Source organism: Mobula hypostoma, chromosome 6, assembly GCF_963921235.1.
Source record: "Mobula hypostoma chromosome 6, sMobHyp1.1, whole genome shotgun sequence".
Taxonomy (NCBI): Eukaryota; Metazoa; Chordata; class Chondrichthyes; order Myliobatiformes; family Myliobatidae; genus Mobula; species Mobula hypostoma.
In genome coordinates, this window is record NC_086102.1 from 117527278 (window position 1) to 117554417 (window position 27140).

General features: G+C 42.6%; 1 protein-coding gene across 1 annotated transcript in view; it reads left to right on the plus strand.

Moving 5' to 3' along the window:
- Positions 1-27140, plus strand: part of bmpr2b (bone morphogenetic protein receptor, type II b (serine/threonine kinase)) — a 298656-nt gene that overhangs the window by 254817 nt on the left and 16699 nt on the right. Inside the window, exons 7-9 of the mRNA XM_063051556.1 lie at positions 18139-18253; positions 21765-21925; positions 26927-27074. Coding sequence (XP_062907626.1) covers positions 18139-18253; positions 21765-21925; positions 26927-27074 — 424 coding nt within the window. The remainder of the gene's footprint in view (positions 1-18138; positions 18254-21764; positions 21926-26926; positions 27075-27140) is intronic.

The window sequence follows — 27140 nt, forward strand, 5'->3', positions numbered from 1 at the left end:
GGAAGGATGTGGAAGCATTGGAAAGGGTACAGAGGCCTGCCTGGTTTAGAGAGTATGGATTATGATCAGAGATTAAGGGAGCTAGGGCTTTACTCTTTAGAGAGAAGGAGGATGAGAGGAGACATGATAGAACTGTACAAGATATTAAGAGGAATAGATAGAGTGGATAGCCAGCGCCTCTTCTCCAGGGCACCACTGCTCAATACAAGACGACATGGCTTTAAGGTAAGGGGTGGGATGTTCAAGGGGGATATTAGAGGAAGGTTTTTTACTTGGAGAGTGGTTGGTGCGTGGAATGCACTGCCTGAGTCAGTGGTGGAGGCAGATACACTTGTGAAGTTTAAAAGACTACTAGACAGGTATATGGAGGAATTTAAGGTGGGGGGTTATATGGGAGGCAGGGTTTGAGGGTCGGCACGACATTGTGGACCGAAGGGCCTGTACTGTGCTGTACTATTCTATGTTCTATGAGATTGCTTGCAACCCTAAATCTCTCAAAGCACCTGAGCCATCTCTCAAAGTCCACTGGTTTAGAAAAATCAAATGTCTCGGAGAGCTTTATTAGGTAAGTAGAGGTAGGTACTGCAGGTATTTGTGTCATTTTCCTGTTTGTTTAGTATTTTATTTATTTGGACTACAAAGTCTTGTTCTTTCTCTCTCTTCCTGAGAGATTGACTGACTTCTCTGCTGAGTCTGTGTCTCTGTGCACTTCCCCAGGCAGGTGGCCCACAGATTATTACAATGTATCCACTTTTGGGTGTAGCCTGAAGATGTTGCCTTACAATCCTGGCCAGGTCTCGGCTCACTTAGCAAACTAGCATAGACAGCCCAGGTTGATAAGACTTTGGATATTATTCATAGATATATCCAAACAAAAACAGTCTTATTGTAAATTCTTTCTTGTTGGGGATCTTCTTTGGTGTGTAGTGTGAGTTCATCAACAAACAACCACTTATGTCACCAAATTGTGTTGGATATTAAGAGAGAGTGCAGAGACCACAATTGCCAACTCCTCCCATGTGGGAACAGCTAACTGATTGACATAGCCTATTAATGACAAACCCTATTAACTACCACAACAGATCGTTACTGCAGACTTGTTAGGCTGAAGGGCCTGCTTCTAAGCTGTATGACACGATGACTGTACTTTCCTCCATAGCCATCTAGCTAACTCGATTTAAAGGAGGGGAAAACATTTCTTTTACCAACAGAATATGTTAAAGAATCTATTTCATGTGCATTCACTTCAATCTTGCTCTGTCTGCAACTTCTTTGGACTGTAGGAATGGTAAAACTAAATCACCATCCAGTAATTTCTACTGAAAACAACGTGCTAGAATCTGGCTAGTGAGTAGAATATGGGAGGAGCTATAGAAAAGCAGTCTTACAGAATAAACAAAATCTGTGTATTTAAAAGTCTGTTTAAATAGTCCTCTAAGGCAAGCAGTACACCAAGTTAGTTTAAAAAGAATCAACACTAGTTACAACAAAAAGAACTCTTGAACCACACTAGTTTCATCTGATAAGATTTCGCCCATAAGCTGAAGTGAAAGAACCAAGTTATGAAATATAAATTACATACATAAAATTCATCTAGTTACAGTACTGTGATCGGAGTATAACAGATGGGAAAATTACTCTGTCATCTCATATGGGTCAGGATTTATGTTCTTGATCACCTGGCACTTACATTGTGCTTGTCCACAACCTCACATGGTCACGAACTAATTTTTCATAGTCCTCTGAAAGCATTGCTGCCAGAAATGTCACAGAACATAGTAGCCCACTGGTCATGATTTGGTTTAATATGGCTGACCTTAAGACCCTGCTTTAATGCTGTCAAAGGTCTTTTCAATACGTTCTAAAGTGTACTTTTATAATATCTGAGACCTTTAAAAATAGTTTTTAAATCTATAGACCCCATCTTAAAATTATTTTAAAATCTAAGCACTTTTGATGTTTATATCGCAAACCACTTACCTTCACTTAGTTTACGGACAGCACTGTTCAGATGAATAGAATTGTGTCTGGACTGTGTTGGGTCAAATGGTAGAAGAGGATGTCGGATGAACCGGTGTCTTCCGATTTAAGATGGTGCTTCTGAACATGAGCGACAACTTACTGGCAGCTTTCAAAGCAAGACATTTGAACTAAATACTCGAGAATAACACTTCTTACATGGAAAATGTGGCAAATGGTCACCATAATGACGAAGAGACAAGCCAAGGTGAGGCTGATCCAAGGTTCGAGGCGTGCAGGTACAAGACAGAGCTGGAGCAAGTCAAGGCATGTTCCAGGAGAAGGTGGAGTTGGAGTTGGAATCAGAGATGTAGTTGGAGTGAGAAGAGTGGAGAAAAGCTGAAGTGGAGCTGTTTTGGAGCCCTCTCACCTAAACCGGGGCTGAGGTTTGATCCATCTATGCACTGCGCCGATTTGGAAAGGTTGAGTATGGGTCGGAAGCCAGGTGAGGCCAGGGCTCAAGTTCAGGGTTGACCTGGTGCCAGGCCAGATGGATTGAAAAGGTAAAAGTGTTGGGACTGGAGGCAAAAGTTGAGCTGGTTCTGTTCTGCAACGTTTTATTCCACTGTCCTCGGCGCTGAGGCTGTGTTGTGCCCTGGCTGCTCCAGGCTTAGTGTATGCGAGCTTCACAGTGACTTGCCTCTGTATGATGGGCTGAGACTGAGACTATGGGCCAACTCTGGCTGATCCCAGCTTCGGGTGTATGGATACCATTTTGCTCTGAATGATGATACTTGACTTATTTTTGCATGATTTGATTTGATTTGCTTTTTTCTCTCTCTGTGCATTGCATTTTTAAAATTAGGTTCTTTTGGGTTTCTTGTTTTGTGGCTGCCTGTAAGCAGATGAATCTCCAAGGTTGTATAATTTATACATATTTTGATAATAAAATATATTTTGTACTTTGAACTTTGAATTGCAACTGACTTTTACTGCCTTTAGAACCTGCGCATTACAGTGCGTAATCACAGAGATTCAAGGTAGTTTATTGTCATTCTTCAGTATTCAAGTGCAAAGGAAAACAAAATGATTATTACTCAGGGTTCAGCGTAAAAACACAATATGCATAAAGGAAATTAAAAGCATAATAAATATAAATACATAAGAGTAACTTATTTACTTAGACATTTGCTACAAGTGTATCTGTACATGAGGTGACTCTGACAGGAAATGATAAAGTAGTAGTAGTAGGTGAATGGATGGAGGTGTTGATCAGCCTAACGACTTGGGATAAGTAACTATTTTTGAGTCTACTGGTCTTGGCGTGGATGCTGTGTAGCCTCTTCCCTGATGAGAGTGGGGCAAACAGTCCATGAGCAGGGATCCTTCATGTTGTTGCTGGTGCCGGTGATGCATTGGGTAGTTTTAACTACCCATTGTAGAGTGCTGCTGTTCACAGCAATGCAGTTTCCGTACCACACAGTAATGCAGCACATTAAAGTGCTCTCAACTATGCATCTGTAGACGTTTGAGAATATTGACTTGCATGGGTCATAGGCTATGTTCCCTCTAAGTTGTGCGCGTGTGCGCGCACACACACGTTTTTCAACCAGCGCACAAAGGAAATTAATGTGCGCACAAAAGGTTAGTTACCTAAAATAATGTAGTAATTAATAATTATACTTATTTAAAATAATCTTTTAGCTAAATGTTTCTGTTAACTAATTAGTCGGTTTTTCAAATACCACAATGCACGTCACTAATTTACGTCACCTCGCCTTTCCTTTTCCAGTTTGTACAGCTGCATCACAGCAGCAGCCATCTTTGGCGGACAGTGTTCATATCGTAAAGTTTACAAAGATCTGTTTCAAATCCTGTAGATAGCTTACTAAGTTTTTATTGAAAAAGAGCAGTCAAATGACCCTGTGGCTAAATACTGTCACAAGAAATTGATAAATATCACATACAAAGTAGCTTTACAGTGATGTCTTTGATGAACTGGCAAGATTCTGCAAAAGAGTGGCCTGACACCGATTAATTCACTTCATTTTGCGCGAGGTAAAGTTAACAAGATAAGAAAGCAGTATCTGGAAGACAATGTTTCGTGGAGTGACGAAGTTAAAGTTTTGCTAAACCAACAACGTGAAGAAAATGTCACAGTACATACAAGTTCGCTGTTGACTTTTATAAATAGTCTTTGCGTTCATTTAGAAGAAAGGTTTCCTTAAGATGAGGTACAAGAATGGTCAGCTTTTGATTTCTCCACAATTGTAGGTTGTGACTTCACATTTGGCGATGAACAAGTTAATACCTTATGTCTAAAATATCATGATTTTCTAGCTGAAAATACTGTAATAGTTAGACAGTTTAATGATTTCAAAATTTCTGTGCAAGAAAAAATTAAATCCAAACTGATTTCAAACTTTGCTCAAATGGTGGCATTTGTACTTCAAAATGAACAGTTTTACAACCTTGCACAGTTTGATGGACATTAGGGGAACCTTCCTTGCGTCTAGTGCAGACTGTGAGTGAGGTTTTAGCCTAATGAATCAACTCAAAAACAAGCTGAGAAACCGTTTAGGTGAATGTCATTTGGATATGTTAATGAGAATCAAAAGCTATCAATTGGATGGAAGTTCTATTAGTCTAGATAGAGTTTACAAAGAATGCGTAAATGCCAAAGACAGGAGAGAGAAAAAATAACGGAGTGACTTAAATATGTATGTAATTTTGTTGTTATTCTGTGCAGTTTTATGTCAAATATTTTGTAAACCTACATAAACTGTGCAATGCGTGCATTCAGTGTGCACATACTTTTGTCACAGGAAAAAAATTTGCACAAAGTAAGATTCTTGTGCACACTGACTACTAAAAGTTAGAGGGAACATTGGTCATAGGTCACTGAGGTCAGGAAAGCTAATGGTTTCCACTGGAACTGAGAAGCGTTATCTTGGTCCGCATTGTTGTCATATATAGAACTATGGAAGAGAAGGAATAATTGGTCTGCAATATCAATTAGTGCCTGGTGGTGGAGTTTTGTAAATGTTACCAATTTCAAACCAGTCTCATAGCATGTGGCCTCTGAGATCTGAGTAGATGAAGAATAATCTAGATTTCATGGCTTCCTCTAGAGAGTGAATATTGTCAACTTTAGAAAGAAAGAGAGCACTTTTAGAAGTCTGAGGAAAAGCAGAATTTAAATAAGTCTTCCTCAGTTTGTTCTGAAATCCAGAGTAGAGCTGCAGTTCAAGGCTCAACGAAATAAATGATTTCATGCAAACATTTGTGAAGCTGACTTATTTAACCAGCCTCACAGACTTAAGCAAAAAAAATCATTCATATATAAAATATGTTTCCTTACTATGCAGCAGAAGCTGCCCAATGGATAATAAGAATTTGAATCAGGTTTAATATCACTGAAGCTGTTGTGAAATTTGTTGTTTTGCAGCAGTAGTACTGTGCAAGACATAAAACTATAAATTACAATTAAAATATAGGTATAAAAATTAAATAGGCAGTGCAAAAAGAAAGCATAAAAAAGTGAGGTAGCATTCATGGATGAGCTCACTATCCAATCAGAAATCTGATGGTGGAAGTAAATAGGTTTCAATAGGTACATTTAATGTCAGAGAAATGTATACAATACGCATCCTAAAATTCCTTTACTTCGCAAGCATCCAAAACAGCGGTTTGATCGAGGCACGACTGCACGGGCATGTGGACGTTAGTGAGTTAGACCAGCAGGAAGAATTTAAAAAGGAGACAGCTTTATAGAGCGGGCAACGGAGTAGAGGGAATCATAGTAGGAAGGCTTTAGCTCAACAGGGATTAGGTGATAACGGGTTGAGGCGAGGTAAGTTACTTGTGACAAATAGAAACAGGAAGTATGTCTGCAAGGCTGGTGTTCTGTACTGGGTGTCGGATGTGGGATGTTTGGGAGACTGCCAGCCTCCCGGACGGCCACATCTGCACCAGGTGCATCGAGCTGCAGCTCCTTAGGGAACTGAAGGTGCAGCTTGACAACCTTCGTCTGGTCAGGGAAAGTGAGGAGGTGATAGATAGGAGCTGTAGGCAAGTCGTCACACTGGGGCCTCGGGAGACAGGTAAGTGGATAACAGTCAGGAGAGGGAAGGGGAAGAGTCAGATGCTAGAGGTTATCCCTGTGGCTGTCCCTCTTAACAATAAGTACTCCTGTTTGAGTATTGTTGGAGGAGTACCTGGGAGAAGCAACAGTGGCTGTGTCACTAGCGTAGAGTCTAGCCCTGTGGATCAGAAGGGTAGGAAAAGGAAGAAGATGGCAGCAGTGATAGGGGACTGTATTGTTAGGGGGTCAGACAGGTGATTCTGTGGACATAGGAAAGAAACACGGATGGTAGTTTGCCTCCCAGGTGCCAGGGTCCGGGATGTTTCCAATCGCGTCCATGATATCCTGAAGTGGGAAAATGAACAGCCAGAGGTCGTGGTTCATATTGGTACTAATGACATAGGTGGGAAAAGGGAGGAGATCCTGAAAACAGACTACAGGGCGTTAGGAAAGAAGCTGAAAAGCAGGACCACAAGGGTAGTAATCTTGGGATTACTGCCTGTGCCACGCGACAGTGAGTATGTAGAGGTGAGGTGCAGGATAAAATGCATGGCTGAGGGATTGGAGCAAGGGGCAGGGATTCAGATTTCTGGATCATTGGGACCTCGTTTGGGCAGGTGTGACCTGTACAATAAGGATGGGTTGCACTTGAATCTGAGAGGGACCAATATCCGGGTAGGGAGGTTTGCTAAGACTATTGGGGAGTGTTTAAACTAGAATTGATGGTGGGTGGGAACCAAATTGAAAAGATGGAGGAAGAGGTGGTTGGCTCACAAATAGGGAAAGCTTGTAGGCAGTGTGAGAGGAAGGATAGGCAGGTGACAGAGAAGGGATACGCTCAGACCGATGGTTTGAGATGTGTCTATTTTAATGCAAGGAGTATCATGAACAAAGCGGTTGAGCTTTGAGAGTGGATCAGTACTTGGACCTATGATGTTGTGGTCATTACAGAGATTTGAATGGCTCAGGGGCAGGATTGGCTACTAAGAGTGCCAGGCTTTGGATGTATCAGAAACAACAGGGAGGGAGGCAAAAGAGGTGGGGGCGTGGCACTGCTGATCAGAGATAGTGTCACGGCTACAGAAAAGGAGAAAGTGATGGAGGGATTGTCTACTGAGTCTCTGTGGGTTGAAGTTAGAAACAGGAAGGGGTCGATAACTCGACTGAGTGGTTTTTATAGACCACCCAATAGTAACAGGGACGTGGAGGAGTAGATAGGGAGACAGATTTTGCAAGAGTGCAATAATAACAGGATTGTTGTGATGGGGGATTTTAATTTTCCCCAATATTGATTGGCATCTCCCTAGAGGAAGGGGTTTAGATGGGGTGGAGTTTGTTATGTGTGTTCAGGAAGGTTTCCTGACACAATATATAGATAAGCCTACAGTAGGAGAGGCTAGACTTGATCTGGTATTGGGAAATGAACCTGGTCAATGTGTCAGGTCTTTCAGTGGGAGAGCATTTTGGAGATAGTGATCACAATTCTATCTCCTTTACCATAGCATTGGAGAGGAATAGGAACAGACAAGTTAGGAAAATGTTTAATTGGAGTAAGGGGAATTATGAAGCTATCAGGCAGGAACTTGGAAGCATAAATTAGGAGCAGATGTTCTCAGCGAAATGTACAGCAGAAATGTAGGAAATGTTCAGGGGATATTTGTGTGGTGTTATGCATAGGTACATTCCAATGAGACAGGGAAAGGATGGTAGGGTACAGGAACCATGGTGCACAAAGGTTGTTGAAAATCTAATCAAGAAGAAAAGAAAAGCTTATGAAAGCTTCAAAAAACAAGGCATTCTACAGCTCTGCCTTTAATACCATCATTCCAAATAAACTGATTCCTAAGCTCTGGAACCCGGGCCTTAGCACTCAGATCTGCAGCTGGATCTTCAACTTCCTCACAGACAGGACCCAGGCTGTAAAAGTAGGGGACAAGCTGTTACTCACTGTACACCCATGATTGTGTAGCCAAGTTTCCATCAAACTCAATATATAAGTTTGCTGATGACACAATTGTAGGCCATATCTCAGGTAATGATGAGTTTGAGTACAGAGAGGAAATTAAGAACCTGGTGGCATGGTGCGAAGACAATAACCTATCCCTCAACGTCAGCAAGACGAAGGCATCCGTGTTGACTTCAGAAGGAGTAGTGGACCGCACGACCCAATTTACATCGGTGGTGCGCGAGTAGAACAGGTCAAAAGCTTTAAGTTCCTTGAGGTCAATATCACAAATGACCTGACTTGGTCCAACCAAGCAGAGTTCACTGCCAAGAAGGCCCACCAGTGCCTTTACTTCCGTAGAAAACTAAAGAAATTTGGCCTGTCCCCTAAAACCCTCACTAATTTTTATGGATGCACCGTAGAAAGCATTCTTCTAGGGTGCATCACAACCTGGTATGGAAGTTGTCCTGTCCAGGACCGAAAGAAGCTACAGAAGATAGTGAACACGGCGCAGCACATCACACAAACAAATCTTCCGTCCTTGGACTCACTTTATACTGCAAGCTGTCAGAGCAGTGCTGCCAGGATAATCAAGGACACGACCCACCCAACCAACACACTTTTCAACCCTCTTCCCTCCGGGAGAAGGCTCAGGAGCTTGAAGACTCGTATGGCCAGATTTGAGAACAGCTTCTTTCCAACTGTGATAAGACTGCTGAACGGATCCTGACCCGGATCTGGGCCATACCCTCCAAATATCCGGACCTGCCTCTTGGTTTTTTTTGCACTACCTTAATCCATTTTTCTATTTTCTATTTATGATTTGTAATTTAATTTTTTAATATTTACTAATTTTGACTATTTTAAATATTTTTAATATTTAATATTTGTAATCCAGGGAGCGGGAAGTGCAGAACCAAATATTGCTGTGATGATTGTACGTTCTAGTATCAATTGTTTGGCGACAATAACGTATAAAGTATAAAGTATGTGAAAAGTAAGAGGATAAGATGTGAGAGAATAGGACCAATCAAGTGTGACAGTGGAAAAGTGTGTATGGAAGTAGAGGAGGTACTTAATGAATACTTTGATTCAGTATTCACTACGGAAAAGGACCTTGGCAATTGTAGGGAAGACTTACAGTGGACTGAAAAGCTTGAGTATATAAAAATTAAGAAAGAGGATGTGCTGGAGCTTTTGGAAAGCATCAAGTTGGACCAGTCACCGAGACTGGACGAGATATCCTCCAGGCTACTGTGGGAGGCGAGGGAGGAGATTGCTGACCCTCTGGCAATGATCTTTGCATTATCAATGGGGACGGGAGAGGTTCCAGAGGATTGGAGGGTTGCAGATCTTGTTCCTTTATTCAAGAAAGGGAGTAGAGATAGCTCAGGAAATTATAGACCAGTGAGTCTTACTTCAGTGATTGGTAAATTGATGTAGAAGATCCTGAGAGGCAGAATTTATGAACATTTGGAGAGGCATAATATCATTAGGAATAGTCAACATGGCTTTGTCAAAGGCAGGCTGTGCCTTCCAAGCCTGATTGAATTTTTTGAGGATGTGACTAAACACATTGATGAAGGTAGAGCAGTAGATATAGTGTATATAGATTTTAGCAAGGCATTTGATAAGGTACCCCATCCAAGGCTTATTGAGAAAGTAAGGAGACATGGGATCCAAGGGGACCTTGCTTTGTGCATCCAGAATTGGCTTGCGCACAGAAGACAACGTGTGGTTGTAGTCAGGTCAGATTCTGCATGGAGGTTGGTGACCAGTGGTGTGCCTCAGGGATCTGTTCTGGGACCCCTTCTGTGTGTGATTTTTATAAATGACCTGGATGAGGAAGTGGAGGGATGGATTAATAAATTTGCTGGATGACACAAAGATTGGGGGTGTTGTGGATAGTGTGGAGGGCTGTCAGGGGTTACAGCGAGACATCAAGAGAATGCAAAACTGGGCTGAGAAGTGACAGATAGAGTTCAACCCAGATAAGTGTGAGGTGGTTCATTTTGGTAGGTCAAATCTGATGGCATAATATAGTATTAATGGTAGAACTCTTGGCAGTATGGAGGATCAGAGGGATCTTGGGGTCAGAGTCCATAGGACACTCAAAGCTGCTGCTCAGATTGACTGTGTGGTTCAGAAGGCATACGATGTATTGGCCTTCATCAACCGTGGGATTGAGTTCAAGAGCCGAGAAGGTAATGTTGCAGCTATATAGGACCCTGGTCAGATCCCACTTGGAGTATTGTGCTCAGTTCTGGTCACCTTACTTACAGGAAGGATGTGGAAACTATAGAAAGGGTGCAAAGGAGATTTACAAGGATGTTGCCTGGATTGGGGAGAATGCCTCATGAGCATAGGTTGAGTGAACTTGGCGTTTTCTTCTTGGAGTAATGGAGAATGAGAGATGACCTGATAGAGGTGTATAAGATGGTGAGAGGCATTGATTGAGTGGATAGTCAGAGGCTTTTTCCCAGGGCTGAAATGGCTAAATGAGAGGGCACCGTTTCAAGGTGCTTGGAAGTAGGTACAGAGGAGACGTCAGGGGTAAGTCTTTTATGCAGAGAGTAGTGAGTGCGTGGAATGGGCTGCTGGCAACGGTGGTGGAGGCGGATACAATAGGGTCTTTTAAGAGACTCTTGGATAGTACACGGAGCTTAGAAAAATAGAGGACTATGGGTAACCCTAGGTGATTTCTAAAGTAAGTACATGTTCGGCACAGCTTTGTGGTGTCGGTTTTCTATGTTTCTAACAGAGGAGTGCCCCAAAGAATAAATGACAGTTAAATGTTAGAGCCTTAAAAGCACCCCCCCCCCAGCTCTCCCCTCCCACACACAAGCAGCAGCAAGACAATGAGCTCCTCATCCTCACCAGCAAAAAAGCATCGGCACCCCTCACTAAGCACTCAAGTGTGCAGCAAGGCATCAATAAAGACACAGAGTTGCATTACACCAAAGACTACTCGATGACCCGATAATTCGACATATCACAGAGTCTCTCTCTCCCTAATAAGGGAAAAGAGGTGTCCCCGTTTCATAGTGAGAGGGGAGACATAACAAACAACTCGCTGATTTATGATGTTAAGACTCTGTTGCGTCATTTTTTTTGAGGTCTGCGCACAGAGTCGGCCCCGAGGCTCAGGTCTCTGGACGCGCAGCCCACGGCCCGCTGCTCCCAATGTTCTATGTTCTCCCGCGACGCCTCAGTAAGGGGCACTGGCCTTGAATCCACCGGTCTCCAGAGTCACGATAATCCGGCACCTTGAAGGCGCGCTAGTCTTCTAGGCCGCTTCCTTGGGATATCAAAAAGCGGCTGATCGTGAGGCCCTGAGAGTGGTCCCATTCCTGTAAAGAACCGAAGTCAGAGTGTAACTCCAGGTCAGGGTCTTCAAAAGAACCTTGAAAAGGAATTTAAAAAAAAGAGATATCAAAGATAAAGATAGAGCTGTTTCTGAAGATGCAAGCGAATGAGGCACTGTTTAGCACCATCATCACTTCGCTCCACCGCCAAAGTTCCTAAAACTTTGAATGTGGTTCTTCAGGTTTCTGTATCTCCTCTCTGATGCTAGTAATAAGAAGAGGGCAAGTCATGGGTGATGGGGATCCTTAATGATTGATGCCACCTTTTAGAGACATCATCAATTGACAATATCCTCAATGCTGTGGAGGATAAAAAAGGAATACATGCCCTTCCCCAACTTACCATTGTATTTATTTGAAATGTCTCAAAGGAACGCCTATAATGATCTAATCTTAAGTCTCCTGAGTGCTATGCAGCTGGCAGAACAGCCAATTGTACACAGCAACTATGAGATGAAGAAAGAAGAGAATAATTTATTGAGAGTCAAGTATTAGCCAGGTCATCAGAGGAACATGTGGGTGTTCTTTCAAAGACTTTACTTGGGGTGACAAATGAATCATTTGTTTAATATCTTGTTCACTTTAACATTACAGTTCTCAGAGAACATTCAGGTTTATTGTCTTTCTTAGACTGAGCAGAGAACCTCAACATCTGATTTCTGTGTTCTGGTCAATATTTTTATTCTGACCTCTGTATAAAACATTAATCCAATCGTTGGTTTGGGAATGTGCTGTGTGTAAATGGCTGCAAAGCTTCCTACATTACAGCAGTGACTATATTTTTAAAAATGCTTACTGTAAAATGCTTTGGGACTCTATGGGATAATAAAAAGCATTATATGTTCCTGTTACCTTAGATAGACTGAGTCTTAGGTATATATATATATATATATATATATATATATATATATATAGCTACAGTGCCTAAGACTTTTACACAGTACTATAGTAATTTTATGTATTACACTGTACTGCTGCCACAAAACAAAAGCAAATTTCATGACATATGTGAGTGGTGTAAACCTGATTCTTATATGGGTCTCTGTTGTGGACGGAGAGTAGGAAGGGGGCAGGGAGAGGGGAATCATGGTTGGGAGAAGGATAAGGGAGAGGGGAGAGAGCAGGAAGCATCAGAGAGACATTTTGTAATGATCAATAAACCAATTGTTTGGAATCAAATGACCTTGCCTGGTGTCTTAGGGCTGGGTGTGTCTGCTCCTGCACCACCCCGCAGCCCTGGCACTCCTTCTCTGCCACCCCTCACACCCCTCCTGTGGCACTCCATCCTTGCCATTCCCAACACCCTTTGCTTCTACCAGATTTACAAACTCGCTGTCCACTCCACATTGACAAGTGCCGGACTGTGCAAAGATCTTAGCCACTATATATGTGTGTATATATATATATATACACACACACACACACACACACACACACACGATCACATGATCTTGGCCTAAGGTAGAAGGAGATGAGTTATACAGCTCTCGTTACATGCACATGCAGGTCAACTCTTTGAGTTATTAACTTCAAACTTTCTGCTCAGAGTTGAACTGCAAGTGCACGTAACGAGAGCTGTATAACTCATCTCGTTCTACCTTAGGTCATGAACTTATCAATCACCCCTGCTGTGGACACTTTCTGGAGGTCCAAGATTCGTATGCTCCACGACCGCTGGACTAAGTGTGTAAATGTAGGAGGGGACTATATTGAAAAATAAATGTGCTAGGTTTTCTAAAATTGACTCCTTCTACCTTAGGCTACAAACTTATCAATCACCCCATCGTATATATAATGTGCCTAAGATTTGTGTGTAGTACTGTATGTGGCATTTTGTGGAGCTGAAGTAATATAGTGACAGGCTTTCAAAGCAAACATTGGAATCAAATCTGTTTCTACCATTTTGCTGTTGAGTACTGAGGACGTACACAAAATAAGCACATCCTTGAAAGTACCATATTGATTTAATGGCATTCTCCTGGAAGAGTTGGTACACAGAATGGTCAGTCTTAATTATGAGTATCCATTCAGTATGGGTGATTCCAGAAAACCTGGTGTTTAAGAGCTCATTATACAGAGTGCAGTTGCCTTGATAGATTTGAAGGCCTTTTTCATCTGATGATTCTCTTCTTTATTTCTGCTAATAAAGAGCTTTAAAAACACCCGGATAAATTGCACAACTGCACTATAAATCCTACAAACTAAAGTCACCCTTACCTCTCAGTGGCAGAACTCTTGACTGGTAACTGACATCACGGAGGTTCCAGGCTTAAAACTCGACAGAAAAGCCAGGACTTCTCTCAGCTGCTAGAGAGTAGGTTAGGGAAGATGTGGCGACTTGTTGAACAAGTGGCACATGGTAAACAGTCCATATTGTGACTGTGGTCACCCAGCTCGACCCTTTGCTCACATGTAGGCCCTCCAGGTTGCAAAAGCCCTGCGTATGGACGCTTATACATAGAAACAAGTTGACTTACAAATTTTCAACTTTACAAAATTTTTCCAATTAATTTTTAAATGATTTTTGAAAGAAGTTAAACTTTCCTAATTATATGGCAGAGTTTCACAGGTGAGTATGAGGTGAGTCAAGTAATCTGGAGTTGGCCAGTGTGGTTGGAGCTATAGGCAGAGGTGATATTTTTGGAAGGAATTAGTGGTTTGAGCAGCTATGCTGGCTTTTTGATGGTGTCTATGGGATGGATTTGCCTGCTGCTGCAGGGCTATTGGGTGTCTGTTTGGGATTGTGGGGTATTTCCCTGGGTATTTGGGAGACTGGAAGGACAGATAGAGATAAATCTGTTGTCTACTCCAGGGCTACAGGTATCTTCTGCTGGGTGGGAATGAATGGAGCATGCGTACCCTCTCTCTTCTCCTCCCCCCCCCACCTCACCCCATCCTCCAATCAGGGCAGCAGTTTATATCATCTACAATACACCCAGACAGCACCTACTAAACCATGACCTCTGTCAGTCAGAAGGACAAGGGCATCAAAAGCAGACATCCCATCTCTCCAGGAAGTTCCGGGAATCTTCCACATAGTAATAATGGCTCCCTGATGCAAATTATATGCAATATCCCAGAAATTGATTTTTTTGAGAGCGAGCGTGAGAGAGAGCAAGAGAGCGAGCGCAAGAGCAAGAAAGCAAGCGTGAGAGAGCCAGCGTGAGTGAGAGCGAGAGACAGTGAGAGAGCGAGAAAGCAAGCGCGAGAGAGAGAGCGACCACAAGAGAGAGCGCGAGAGACAGTGAGAGAGCGAGAGAGCGAGAAAGCAAGCGCGAGAGAGAGAGCGACCACAAGAGAGAGCGCGAGAGTGAGAGAGAGAGAGCGCGAGAGCAAGAAAGCAAGTGCAAGTGAGAGTGACCACGAGTGAGAGAGCGAGAGCAAGAGCAAGAGCGAGAGAGTTCCAGAAAAAGTCAGAGTGGCAGAGTGTTCCAAAAAAAATATAAAACATACGTCACCCCAGACTACACTAAAGTGTACCCCTGCCTAATAGGGGTCAAAAATAATGACAGTGTTGCTCGCTGCACTGTTTGCAACAGTGACTTTTCTATTGCCCATGGTGGGTTAAGACTGTAAAAGACATGTTGAGGTGAATTTAACAGGTGTCATTCGTTCATTAGCATAGCTAACATTATTTAAACTAGCTGGCTAGCTGCTAAGGAGCTACTCTATTGCAGGCATCCCATCTCTCCTGGAAGTTCCGGGAGTCTCCTGCAAATCGATGGTGCTACCTCCCTGAAATGAGTTTTTGCAGGGTGGGATGTCTGCAAAAACATGGAACCAACACCACTGTTGCCCTCCAAACCAGACGTCTTTTGTCTAATGAAGTATTGCAGGTCTGAAATATTGTTTTTCTTTCCAAAGATGCTGCTTGACCTGTTGATATTTTCCAGCACTTTCTGTTTCAATTGTAATCTGTTCTTTAACTGCTTTTTCTAAAGGAACAAATGAGTGGTCCTTTAATGGGTCTCTATAAACCTGATGTTCATGGACTACAGCAATGTGTACTTTGTCATATGAAATTCTTCATCCAGACATGATATACCAATGTCAAACAGTGAAAGGAGAGTCACATAACAGTATGAAACAATGCAGACAGACCTTTGAAACATTGAATGAGAGCTCACTCAACTGGGGACTTCATTCTGCATTCTTGCACCTGAATGTATGCTGGATCCTTTTCTCCAAATGTAGTGGCAGAATAATAAAATGAAAATTTACCTTGGATCACCATATTTTGCCTCCTTCGCTGGTGTTTGGTCTCAAATGCACAGACTAATCATAGGGAATGTATCATGATCTATTAATAATTCTTGCACTTTTACAACTTAGAATGGAAATGACCACAGTGCTTTCTCGTCCATTGTTGCTAACATAATGACATTAAAATCAAAGTAAGGGTGGGCTACTAAATGATGGTAAGGAATATTATTTAAAGCTTAAGCAGCCTAATTAGGGAACAATTCCTCAGCCTGTTTTTCTTACAAATATTCGGAATTTAAACTAGCAAAGGTTCTTCTGGCTGCAGTCTCTGCATTTGATCACAGTTGAGTACTGCCTTCCTGTTCAAGCAGAGACCAGGAAATCCTGCCTGAGACAAACAAAAATTGTCTGGACATCAAATAAATTAAATGGGTTGTGGTCAGAATTCCATTTCCAGCTTAAGTTGCACCTTGGTTTTCCCATAACACAGACTGCTGGCCTTTATAGGTGATTTGATATGTCACCTGACCTGCTGGCCTTTATGGGTAATTTGATATACACCGTTGTCAGAATACCATACTTTGAATGAGACATTAATAACACAACTCACTCCCTCAGTGCAGGATTGCTCTGGATTACTTTCATCAGCTCATGGCTGTCAGTGATTGTTAATGTAAAACCTTAGGAGGCTAAGAAAATTTGCCATGTCCTCTTTAACCTTCACCAATTTTTTTTCAATGACCATAGAAAGCATCCTATCTGTTGTACCATGGCTTGATGTGGCAATTACTGTCCCCGTAACCACAAGTTGTGGGCACAGCTCAGCATATGGAAATTAGCCTCCCCTCCATGGACTCTTTCTACAATTCTTGCTGCCTCACTGAAGCAGTCAGTGTAATCAAAGACCCCAACCACACAGGGCATTCTCTTCTCCTTGCTCCCACCAGGCAGAAGATAAAAAGGCTTGAAAGCATTTAGCCCCAGGCTCAAGGACAGCTTCTGTCCCACCATTATAAGAATGTTCCCCTAGTACTATAAGGTCAGACATTTGACCTCAAAATCTGCCTCATTTTGACGTACCTTATTGTCTACGTCCACTGCATCTTCTCTGTAGCTCCTCATCAGAATCTGAATCAGGTTTAATATCACTGGTATATGTCATGATTTTTTGCTAACTTTGCAGCAGCAGTACAATGCAATACATGATAAATGAAGAAAAAAGTGAATTACAGTGAGTATATATGTATATTAAATAGTTAAAGTAAGTAGTGCAAAAACAGAAATATAAAAAAGTAGTGAGGTAGTGTTCATGGTTTAGTGTTCATTTAGAAATCGGATGGCAGAAGGGAAGAAGCTGTTCCTGAATCGCTGAGTGTGTGCCTTCAGGCTTCTGTACCTCCTTTCTGATGGTAATAATGAGAAGAGGGCATGTCCTGGATGATAGGGGTCATTAATGATGGATGCCGCCTTTCTGAGGCACTATTCCTTGAAGGTGTCTTGAATACGTAGGCTAGTACCCATGATGGAGCTGACTAATTTTACAGCCCTCTATAGCTTCTTTCTATCCTGTGCGGTAGTTCACCACCCCCATACCAGATGGTGACGTAGCCATGGTACATCTGTGGAAGTTTCTGAGTGTCCTAGGTAACAAACCAAATCTCCTCAAACTCCTAATGAAATAAAGCCGCGGTCTTGCCTTCTTTATAGCTGCATTGATATGTTGGGACCAGATTAGATCCTCAGAGCTATTGACACCCAGGCACTGAAATTGCTCACTCTCTCCACTTCTCATCCCTCTATGAGGATTGGTTCGTATTCCCTAGTTTTACCCTTTGTGAAGTCCATGATCATCTCTTTGGTCTTACTAACATTGAGTGCAAGGTTGTTGCTGTGACACCACTCAACTAGCTGGCATATCTCACTCCTGTATGTCCTTGAGGATCCAGTTGCAGAGGAGATACAAAGGCCCAGGTACTGTAACTTTTCCATCAGGACTGTAGGAATGATGGTGTTAAACACTGAACTATAGTCAACGAACAGCATCCTGACCTAGGTATTTGTATTGTCCAGGTCCATGTGGAGAATCATTGAGATCGTGTCTGCCTTAGACCTATTGTGGTGATGGGCAAATTGCAGTGGGTCCAGGTCCTTGCTGAAGCAGGAGTTGATTCTAGCCATGACAAACCTCTTCATTCTGCATCCTAACTTGTTTTTACCATGTACTACTTCAATGCACTATTGTATGAACTGATCTGTTTGGATGATATACAAGATAAGTTTTTAACTATCTTAGTACATGTAACAATAATAAACCAATTTATCACTGCATAGCTTCAGTGAGGCTGGAGTTCTATATATTGCAGCAATAATCCTGAACGAACATTCATCTCTCAACTGACATAACTACGTATTGATTTCTGTTTTGGTACATCTTTGCCTACATTACAAAGTTCTTTGAAGAAATCAGTGGGCTAACAAAGCACATTTTTATTTCTGAGGGTAAAATATTGTTACAGAAATGTAAGGGGCTGCACAAATTTTCGGTCATTTCAGCATGCATATATGTATTTCTTTTCATGTAGGGGGCGTTGTGTAAGTACCTGAGTCTTCACAGCAGTGACTGGGTTGGCTCCTGCCGAATGGCACACAGCATCACCAGAGGCCTCGCCTACCTTCACACAGAATTACTACGACCTGGTAAGCAATAGTGGAGGTATACAGACCTCCTTTTTTTTGCTATCATGATGCTAGTATTAAGTCTTGGCTTGTGTTTAGGATTTGACATTTTCTGTTTATTTTGTTGTCTTGCTTGTGTATTAAGTTTACTGCCAAGATGGTATTTGTAAAATCTGATGTGTAATGTTATTATATGTACTAGTGATATTGAGACTTAGTTTGCAACTGGCTCGCATTTTCTCACTATATTACCAAAGCCTCTGACTGAAACACTGATCTTCTAAAGCCAGTGATGCCTGATCTATAGGGGCCACCTATCCAGTTTTGTTGTTAGAGTTTCAATTTCCAGGCCTAGTTATTTACAGAAGACAAAGCTAAGCACCTTTTTTCCAGTCAAAGACACATTTTAAAAAAATATGATAGTTCACTTGGAGAAATAGTGGCATGATTGCACGTTCACAAGGACCAGTGGTGTGCAATTCATGTACAAGGAAGCCTATTTCACGTAAGATGTGTTTACTCAGATATGCTTATGCTTATGTGAAGAGTCCCTTAAGCATTTGAGGATATCAGAAATAATCAAACAAGACTGCTCTTTTCTCAAATCTTTTCACCATCTTTCTTGCCACAGTGTGCCAATTCACTTCCACTAAACTTCCTGTGGGAGTAGAGCTAACCTTTAGAAATAATCAAATACTGTTCAACCTACAGTGTCAACACTCCAAAATCAAGGCCATCTTAACCTTGACAGCTGAGCTGTAGTATCAAGTTCAAGTTCATTGTCATTCAACAATACACACGTACACTGCCGAATGAAACAACATTCCTCCAGACCAAGGTACACAACACAGTACATATAACTCACATGTAATACATAAAGTAATATTACCACAAATAAATTAACAAATAATAAGGGGCATTTACAACACAAATTAAAAAGTAAACAGTATAACACCACTGGCACTTCATATGTGATGAGACCTGGGTGGTGGCAGGGAGTTGCCATTCCTAGCAGTCCTTGTCTAAATGCTGCGGTACGTCCTGCCTGATAGTAGGGGGTCAAAGAGATTGTTGATGAATGGGAGGTCTCTCTGACAGTGCTAAGAGCCCTGCGTATGCAGCGCTCCTGATAAATATCCTGAATGGGTGGACGAGAGACCCCAGTGATCCTCTCAGGAGTCCTCAAAAACCTTTGTAGGGACTTGCAGTCAGATGCCTTGTAATTCCTACATCAGGCAATGATGCAGCTTGTCAGGACACTTCCAATGATGGACAGCATTTGTGTGCGTGTTTGTGCTTGCCTGGAGGTGAAGGTCCAAGGTCCATGAAAGAAGCATTTATGAGGATGGTCTTTAATTCAAAACCTGCAAGGCAGAGCTTCTGTAACACCTGTTCCCTGCTGCTTCAGCACCCTTCTCTACCACACTTTCTGCTGATAATAAAGGTTAATGGTGAAATCCTGGATAACATTAATCACATCCCATATCTCACAAGCCACCTATTAGTGAAAGCCGATTGTTGAGGAAAAGGATATTTGATGATCAAGAGCTCAGACTTAGCCCTAAACTCATGATCCACTGGGCAGCAGTGATCCCATATGGTTCAGAGACTTTGGATTACCTTCAGCCGTCATCTAAACCTATTGGAAAAATACGATCAATGCTGTCAATGTAAAATCCTCCAAAATTCACTAAAAGTAAAAGTGAACCAATGTCAACATCCTTTCCTAGGCCAACATCTCCAGCAGTGACACCTTAGTCTCTCTCTCTCTCTCTGGCTATCCATCCCATAGGATAATGACGGTTCCTTTCAGTCATTTTAAAGGAACAGCGTGTGCGTGAATGGATTTTAGGTGAGTAGGGGTTGCACAGGTCCAGACCCACCCTCTTGACATCCCCTCCCGGATCCAGCGGCATGGTGGGGTCCAAGACAGCTGGGGGAAGTTCTGTTGCAGTGAATGCCAGACCAAGCTTCGACGCAAGGGATGCCCTTTCCGCACCTCACGGCATGTATTTGCTAGATGGCCGTTGACTCTACGAGAGGGTTCATCCGCCCTTTGATAGGTCTTGTTTTTTGTCCTGCAGGGTGTCTAGCCACCCTCCTCACCGGGCAAGCCTGGTGGGGGAGCCAGTTTAGTCACCGACCACCCGACCATGCGACAGGTAGTACTGGGTTGCATGGTACCAGTAGCACTCAGACAAGTGACCTGACCTGCACCTGACACCTCAGTAGATCTCAGTTGGCTATATTGGGTAGGGCACGTTATTTACATGCCTTACACCAGACTTCTGAAACTGACACTTTCTAAGCTGTATCATGAAAGGAGATTACCAGGTTGACAGAGAAAAGGATTCACAAATGTGATTGATGCATCCTTAAATAAATGAAATATCTCCTCAAGCCTTTTGGGAACCTATGACCTATGAATCAGAAGGAGCATTCAAAATGGTACTGAAAATCTCAAGGCCATGCAGGCGGAGCGCACAAAAGCATTGACCAAAGATACATTTGATCCACATAAACAAGCTATCCCATCTGTCATGTCTTGCCCCATTTGTGGAAGAGTCTAAAATTCTCACATTGGCCTCAATAACTACCACGGAACCCTCAAAACTGGAGTGGAAGTGAGTTATCTTTATTCTTAAAGGACAGCTAAAATGAAGAAGAATCAGAAATCAGAGGCATGAAGTCCGTAAAGCTTATGCATAACAACTTTTTTGCATGTTCCTAATCTTTTTTTGGGCAGGAAGATTTAGATCTTATATGAGGAAAGAGAACTTACTGTCTTCTATTCTCTTAATGCTTACTTTTGCTTAATGAACGGAGATGAAGATGATCAAAGAAATTGTGCTAAGAGTTTATAAAGCACAAGTTAGGTCACTAAGTACTACTTGCAGTTCTGATCACATTACAGGAAGGATATGATGTTGCAAGAGAAGCTGCAGAAAACATGTCTTTGCCACGTTTAGATCTGTGGATCTAGAGTAAGGTTACTAACTCAGGATCCAGTGATGAACTGTGATCCATGAAATGTTCCTCTATTTGGAGAATGCCAATGTTGATGATGACAATGATGCCAAAACTAAGAAATGTATCACAGTCGGGAACAGATTAAGTCGAAACCAGGTTTAAAAGAAGATTTAATAGAGATAAATAAAATTGAGATGGGCCTAGACTGGCTAGCCCAAACTTTTTTTTTTACCTTATAATGCCTTTAAATAATGTTCCTTATTTAAAATGGTTGTTAGATGTATCAAAAGAGAGTTGAGAGTTTTATTTTCACACAAAGGACGACTTTTCTACAGATGTTCTAAGGTCTGTTCTTGTTAGAGGAAGAGGCTGGGGGTTGCAGGTAGCAAGGTTTTCAATCCCCTCAATGATATTAAATAAAGAATGATGAGCTTAGGTAATTTTGGACAGTGACTGGAGACGGATGCAAGTATTGTGTGGTTACAAGAGAAGAAGGCACAGTATCTAGGAAAACCTGCAAGGGGCATGCATTCTTACACTGAGAAATTTTTGGTGTTTCCAGATCAATACAAGGCAGCTATTACACACAGAGATCTCAACAGCAGGAATGTGCTAGTGAAGAACGATGGAACGTGTGCCATCAGTGACTTTGGCCTTTCAATGAAACTGACTGGCAATAGATTGGTTCGACCAGGAGAAGAGGACACTGCAGCTATCAGTGAGGTGAGCAGTAAAAGGGTGGTATATAATTGCAAACACGAGGAAATCTGCGGATGCTGGAATTTCAAGCAACACACACAAAAAATGCTGGTAAACGCAGCAGGCCGGGCAGCATCTATAAGAAGGGGTATAGTCGACGTTTCGGGCCGAGACCCTTCGTCAGAACGAACTGAAAGAAGAGATAGTAAGAGATTTGAAAGTGGGAGTGGGGGGGAGATCGGAAATGATAGGAGAAGACAGGAGGGGGTGTGATGGAGCTAAGAGCTGGAAAGTTGATTGGCAAAAGGGATTCGAGGCTGGAGAAGGGAGAGGATCATGGGACGGGAGGCCTAGTGAGGGAGAAAGGGGGAGGGAAGCCCAGAGGATGGGCAAGGAGTATAGTGAGAGGGACAGAGGGAGAAAAGAGAGAGAGAGCGAGAGGAATGAATGAATGAATAAATTAAATAAATAAATAACAGATGGGATACGAAGGGGAGTTGGGGCATTAACGGAAGTTAGAGAAGTCAATGTTCATGCCATCAGGTTGGAGACTACACAGATGGAATATAAGGTGTTGTTCCTCCAACCTGAGTGTGGCTTCATCTTGACAGTAGAGGAGGCTGTGGATAGACATATCAGAATGGGAATGGGATGTGGAATTAAAATGTGTGGCCACTGGGAGGTCCTGCTTTCTCTGGCGGACAGAGCGTAGGTGTTCAGCAAAATGGTCTCCCAGCCTGCGTCGGGTCTTGCCAATATATAAAAGGCCACATCGGGAGCACCGGACGCAGTATATCACCCCAGCCGACTCACAGGTTAGGTATCGCCTCGCCTGGAAGGATCTCACCACTAAGCACATCTCCCCACCCCGCTTTCCGCAGGGATCGCTCCCTACGCGACTCCCTTGTCCACTCATCCCCCCTATCCCTTCCCACCGATCTCCCTCCCGGCACTTACCCTTGTAAGCGGAACAAGTGCTACACGTGCCCCTACACTTCCTCCCTCACCACCATTCAGGGCCCCAGACAGTCCTTCCAGGTGGGGCAACACTTCACCTGTGAGTCGGCTGGGGTGATATACTGCATCCGGTGCTCCCGATGTGGCCTTTTATATATTGGTGAGACCCGACGCAGACTGGGAGACCGCTTTGCTGAACATCTACGCTCTGTCTGCCAGAGAAAGCAGGATCTCCCAGTGGCCACACATTTTAATTCCACATCCCATTCCCATTCTCACACGTCTATCCACGGCCTCCTCTACTGTAAAGATGAAGCCACACTCAGGTTGGAGGAACAACCTCTTATATTCCGTCTGGGTAGCCTCCAACCTGATGCATGAACATTGACTTCTCTAACTTCCGTTAATACCCCACCTCCCCTTTGTACCCCATCCGTTATTTATTTATTATTTCTCTCTCTCTTTTTTCTCCCTCTGTCCCTCTCACTATACTCCTTGCCCATCCTCTGGGCTTCCCTCCCCCTTTCTTTCTCCCTAGGCCTCCCGTCCCATGATCCTCTCCCTTCTCCAGCCTCATATCCCTTTTGCCAATCAACTTTCCAGCTCTTAGCTCCATCCTTCCCCCTCCTGTCTTCTTCTATCATTTTGGATCTCCCCCTCCCCCTCCCACTTTCAAATCTCTTACTATCTCTTCTTTCAGTTAGTCCTGATGAAGGGTCTCGGCCCGAAACGTGGACTGTACCTCTTCCTATAGATGCTGCCCAGTCTGCTGCATTCACCAGCATTTTTTGTGTGTGATGTATAATTGCAATTTTTCTTTTTGGTTTACAACACAAGAGGGCAGCATTATCAAGAATAAAGAATATTATTCTAATATGTACATGGGGCTGGGTGTGAATAATTATTAATGGTTTGTGTGTACTATTTTGTGTTTGTACAGAGCAATGATATTAGTCTGCCGCTATTTAATGGCAGTGAGACAGTGTTGACCACACGTTTTAGTCAGCTGCATTGCTGTGGAGCTGGAATCTCAATGCACTGTAAATGACAGAAAACTAGAAAGCCAGGAGATACTCAGCGGAAAATTAGTTCTGTGATAGGAGAAAGAGAAACTGTTAATACTTCAGATTCAAGAGGTTTCAGACCTGGGAACGTGAAGAAAACAAGATATTTTAAGCTGTAGAAAGGGTTGTGGGTTGGGGGTGAGGGGGGAAGTGGCAAGTGGAATCACCAAAGGGAAAAACTTCAATAGTGAGAGACCAGAATTGCTCAGGTGTTTCCAATGTTTACAAAGCCATCTGGTTACTAGATTAATGAGAACAGTTAGAGCAGTGATTCTCAACCTGGGGTCCACGGATCCCTTGGTTAATGGTTAAGGGTTCATTGCATAAAAATGGTTGGGAACCCGTGGGTTAGAGAGACAGAAAACAAAACATCACATTAAAGCTATGAAATGTAGGATTAAGTAGTCACTGAAACTGAAACTAAAGGAGAATAAAGGCATAGGCTACTCAATCTCTCAACATTTGACAAATCTGCTATCCAGGAACCCAGAATTATATACAACACACCAGGTGTGGCCTCTTCAAGACCATGTGTAATTGTGATTCCAAGCTTATGAATACCCAAAATACATATGTATGGCCATATATATGAGTGAATATTTGGATGACAGGTTCATTCCTGGCTTGCACAGTGTTCGGGTTATGAACAGCTCATGGGAACAGAATCCTTCCGTAATCTGGCGATGACCTGTAGTCATCATAAACCTTGAACAGTTCCCAAATGGTTGGTCCTTATTGAAAGAAGATTCAGCTACTTTACAAAATTGAAGATGATTTACTACCTTTGGAAAGACCACAACTGGTGTATTGTGTGCAATTTTGATCTTCTTACTAAAGAATGTAATACTTGTTCTAAGGGAGTTCATTACGTTCTCCAGATTGGTTGCTGGGGTGGCAGGTCAATCATATGGTAGGAGTTTGAGTAGACAGTTCCTCATTTCTGTAGAGTTTTGAAGAATGAAAGGTGATCTCATTGAAACATTTAAAATAATTAGCTCAATGTGAGAGAATGTTCTCTTTAGATGAGTGCGTAACTAGGAATCACAATCTCAAAATAAAGGAGAGTTTATTTCTGAGTGTAATGAAGAAAACTTACTATCCTTTGAAGGTGATGTAACTTTGCAGTTCTTCACTCCAAGGAGCTGTGGAAGCCAGGTCATTGATGGCAATTAATGGTTCTGTAGATTTTTTGCTTGATAGGGGAATCAAGTGTAATGGGGATAGGGCAGGAAAATGGTTCTGAGGTAAACAATCAACTATGATCTAGTTGAATGGTAGATCAGGTTGTGACGAGAGATGGTTAGGACCTAAGTGCTAGAGATTCTGAGACTAGGATTGAGACACTATATAAGACTGAAATGAAGACAGGGCTCTAAACTAGATGGTGGATGAGAATTCAATGTTGAGCTGATGATTATAATACTGTATCACTATTACGGTGATTACAAAGGGAACTACAGAGGCATGTTTTGAGGAGTTGGCCAGAATTGATTGGAGAAGAATAGTGGCAGGGATGATGGCAGAGCAGCAATGGCTGGAATTTCTGGAAGCAATTCGAAAGGCACAGGATATATACATTCCAAAGAGGAAGAAGTAATCTAAAAAAAATGATGCAACCTTGGGTAACAAGAGAAGTCAAAGCCACCATAAAAGCAAAAGAGAGGGCATATAATAGAGCAAAGATTAGTGGAAAGTCAGAGGATTGGGAAGCTTTCAAACACCCACAGAAGGCAACAGAGAAGGGAGGTGTCCTATACCCATGTATTGATTATCGAGGCTGAATCGCATAATGGCCAAAAATCGTTACCCCCTTCCACTCATGAACACTGCCAAGAATTCTTGAACTGTGTGATCCTTGAAATTTTCATTAGAGGATCAAATGAGGCATGGAGAAAATAGAACTGCAGACCTAGACAATTTCAACAAAGCCTATATTGGTACAATTGAAGAGAGAAGTCCAAAGTATGTGGTGGTGCAGGGCATTGTATAGAATTAAAGATGCAGTGAGAGCAATGGTTCTAGGAATAACTTGGTGCATATATGGCCTGGCTGAGAATAACGTCTGATCTAACAGCAATGTCACAATTATTACAGGCTTTTCTTCTCTCTGGTTAATTTGTAAAGGAAAGCAAAGGTTTGTGTTGCTTGAACAACAGGAATTCTGCAGATGCTGGAAATTCAAACAACACACATCAAAGTTGCTGGTGAATGCAGCAGGCCAAGCAGCATCTCTAGGAAGAGGTACAGTCGACGTTTCAGGCCGAGACCCTTCGTCAGGACTAACTGAAGGAAGAGTTAGTAAGAGATTTGAAAGTTGGAGGGGGAGGGGGAGATCCAAAATGATAGGAGGAGACAGGAGGGGGAGGGATGGAGCCAAGAGCACCATTCTCTGGTTTCCCCCCCCACAATTGTCTTTCTCCCTAGGCCTCCTGTCCCATGATCCTCTCATATCCCCTTTGCCAATCACCTGTCCAGCTCTTGGCTCCATCCGTCCCCCTCCTGTCTTCTCCTATCATTTTGGATCTCCCCCTCCCGCTCCCACTTTCAAATCCCTTACTCACTCTTCCTTCAGTTAGTCCTGACGAAGGGTCTCAGCCTGAAACGTCGACTGTACCTCTTCCTAGAGATGCTGCCTGGCCTGCTGCGTTCACCAGCAACTTTGGTTTGTGTTCCTTGGGAGTGTTTAATAAATATTTTTATTGTTGGAACATTAGAAAGTTGTACACGTAAAGTTCCCACAAGTGAAAACACATCTCAAACCACGGCAGTGCTTATTTTGTGGCTTTTCGCTGCTTGGCACTGAAATACATCCTCCTTGAAATGGAAATACAGGGACTGAAATTCTAGGCAACAGCGTCCCATCAGATTGTGCAGGCATTAAGTTGATCAGAGAAATGCTGGATGCTAGATTCAATCAGTGTTTATAGTGTGAAGTGGTAAAAAAAAATTAAGTGAATTTCCTTTTCCTTTGATGATGCCTCCATCTCCATCATCTCCTCCACAGGTTGGCACAGTCCGTTACATGGCTCCTGAGGTATTGGAGGGAGCAGTAAATCTACGGGACTGCGCCTCTGCTCTCAAGCAGGTGGATATGTATGCGCTGGGCCTTATCTACTGGGAAATATTCATGAAGTGTTCAGATCTTTTCCCAGGTAAAAACTTAGGCTTCATTTATATGGCAGCCTTAACATAGAAAAATATCCAAGATAGTTGGTAGG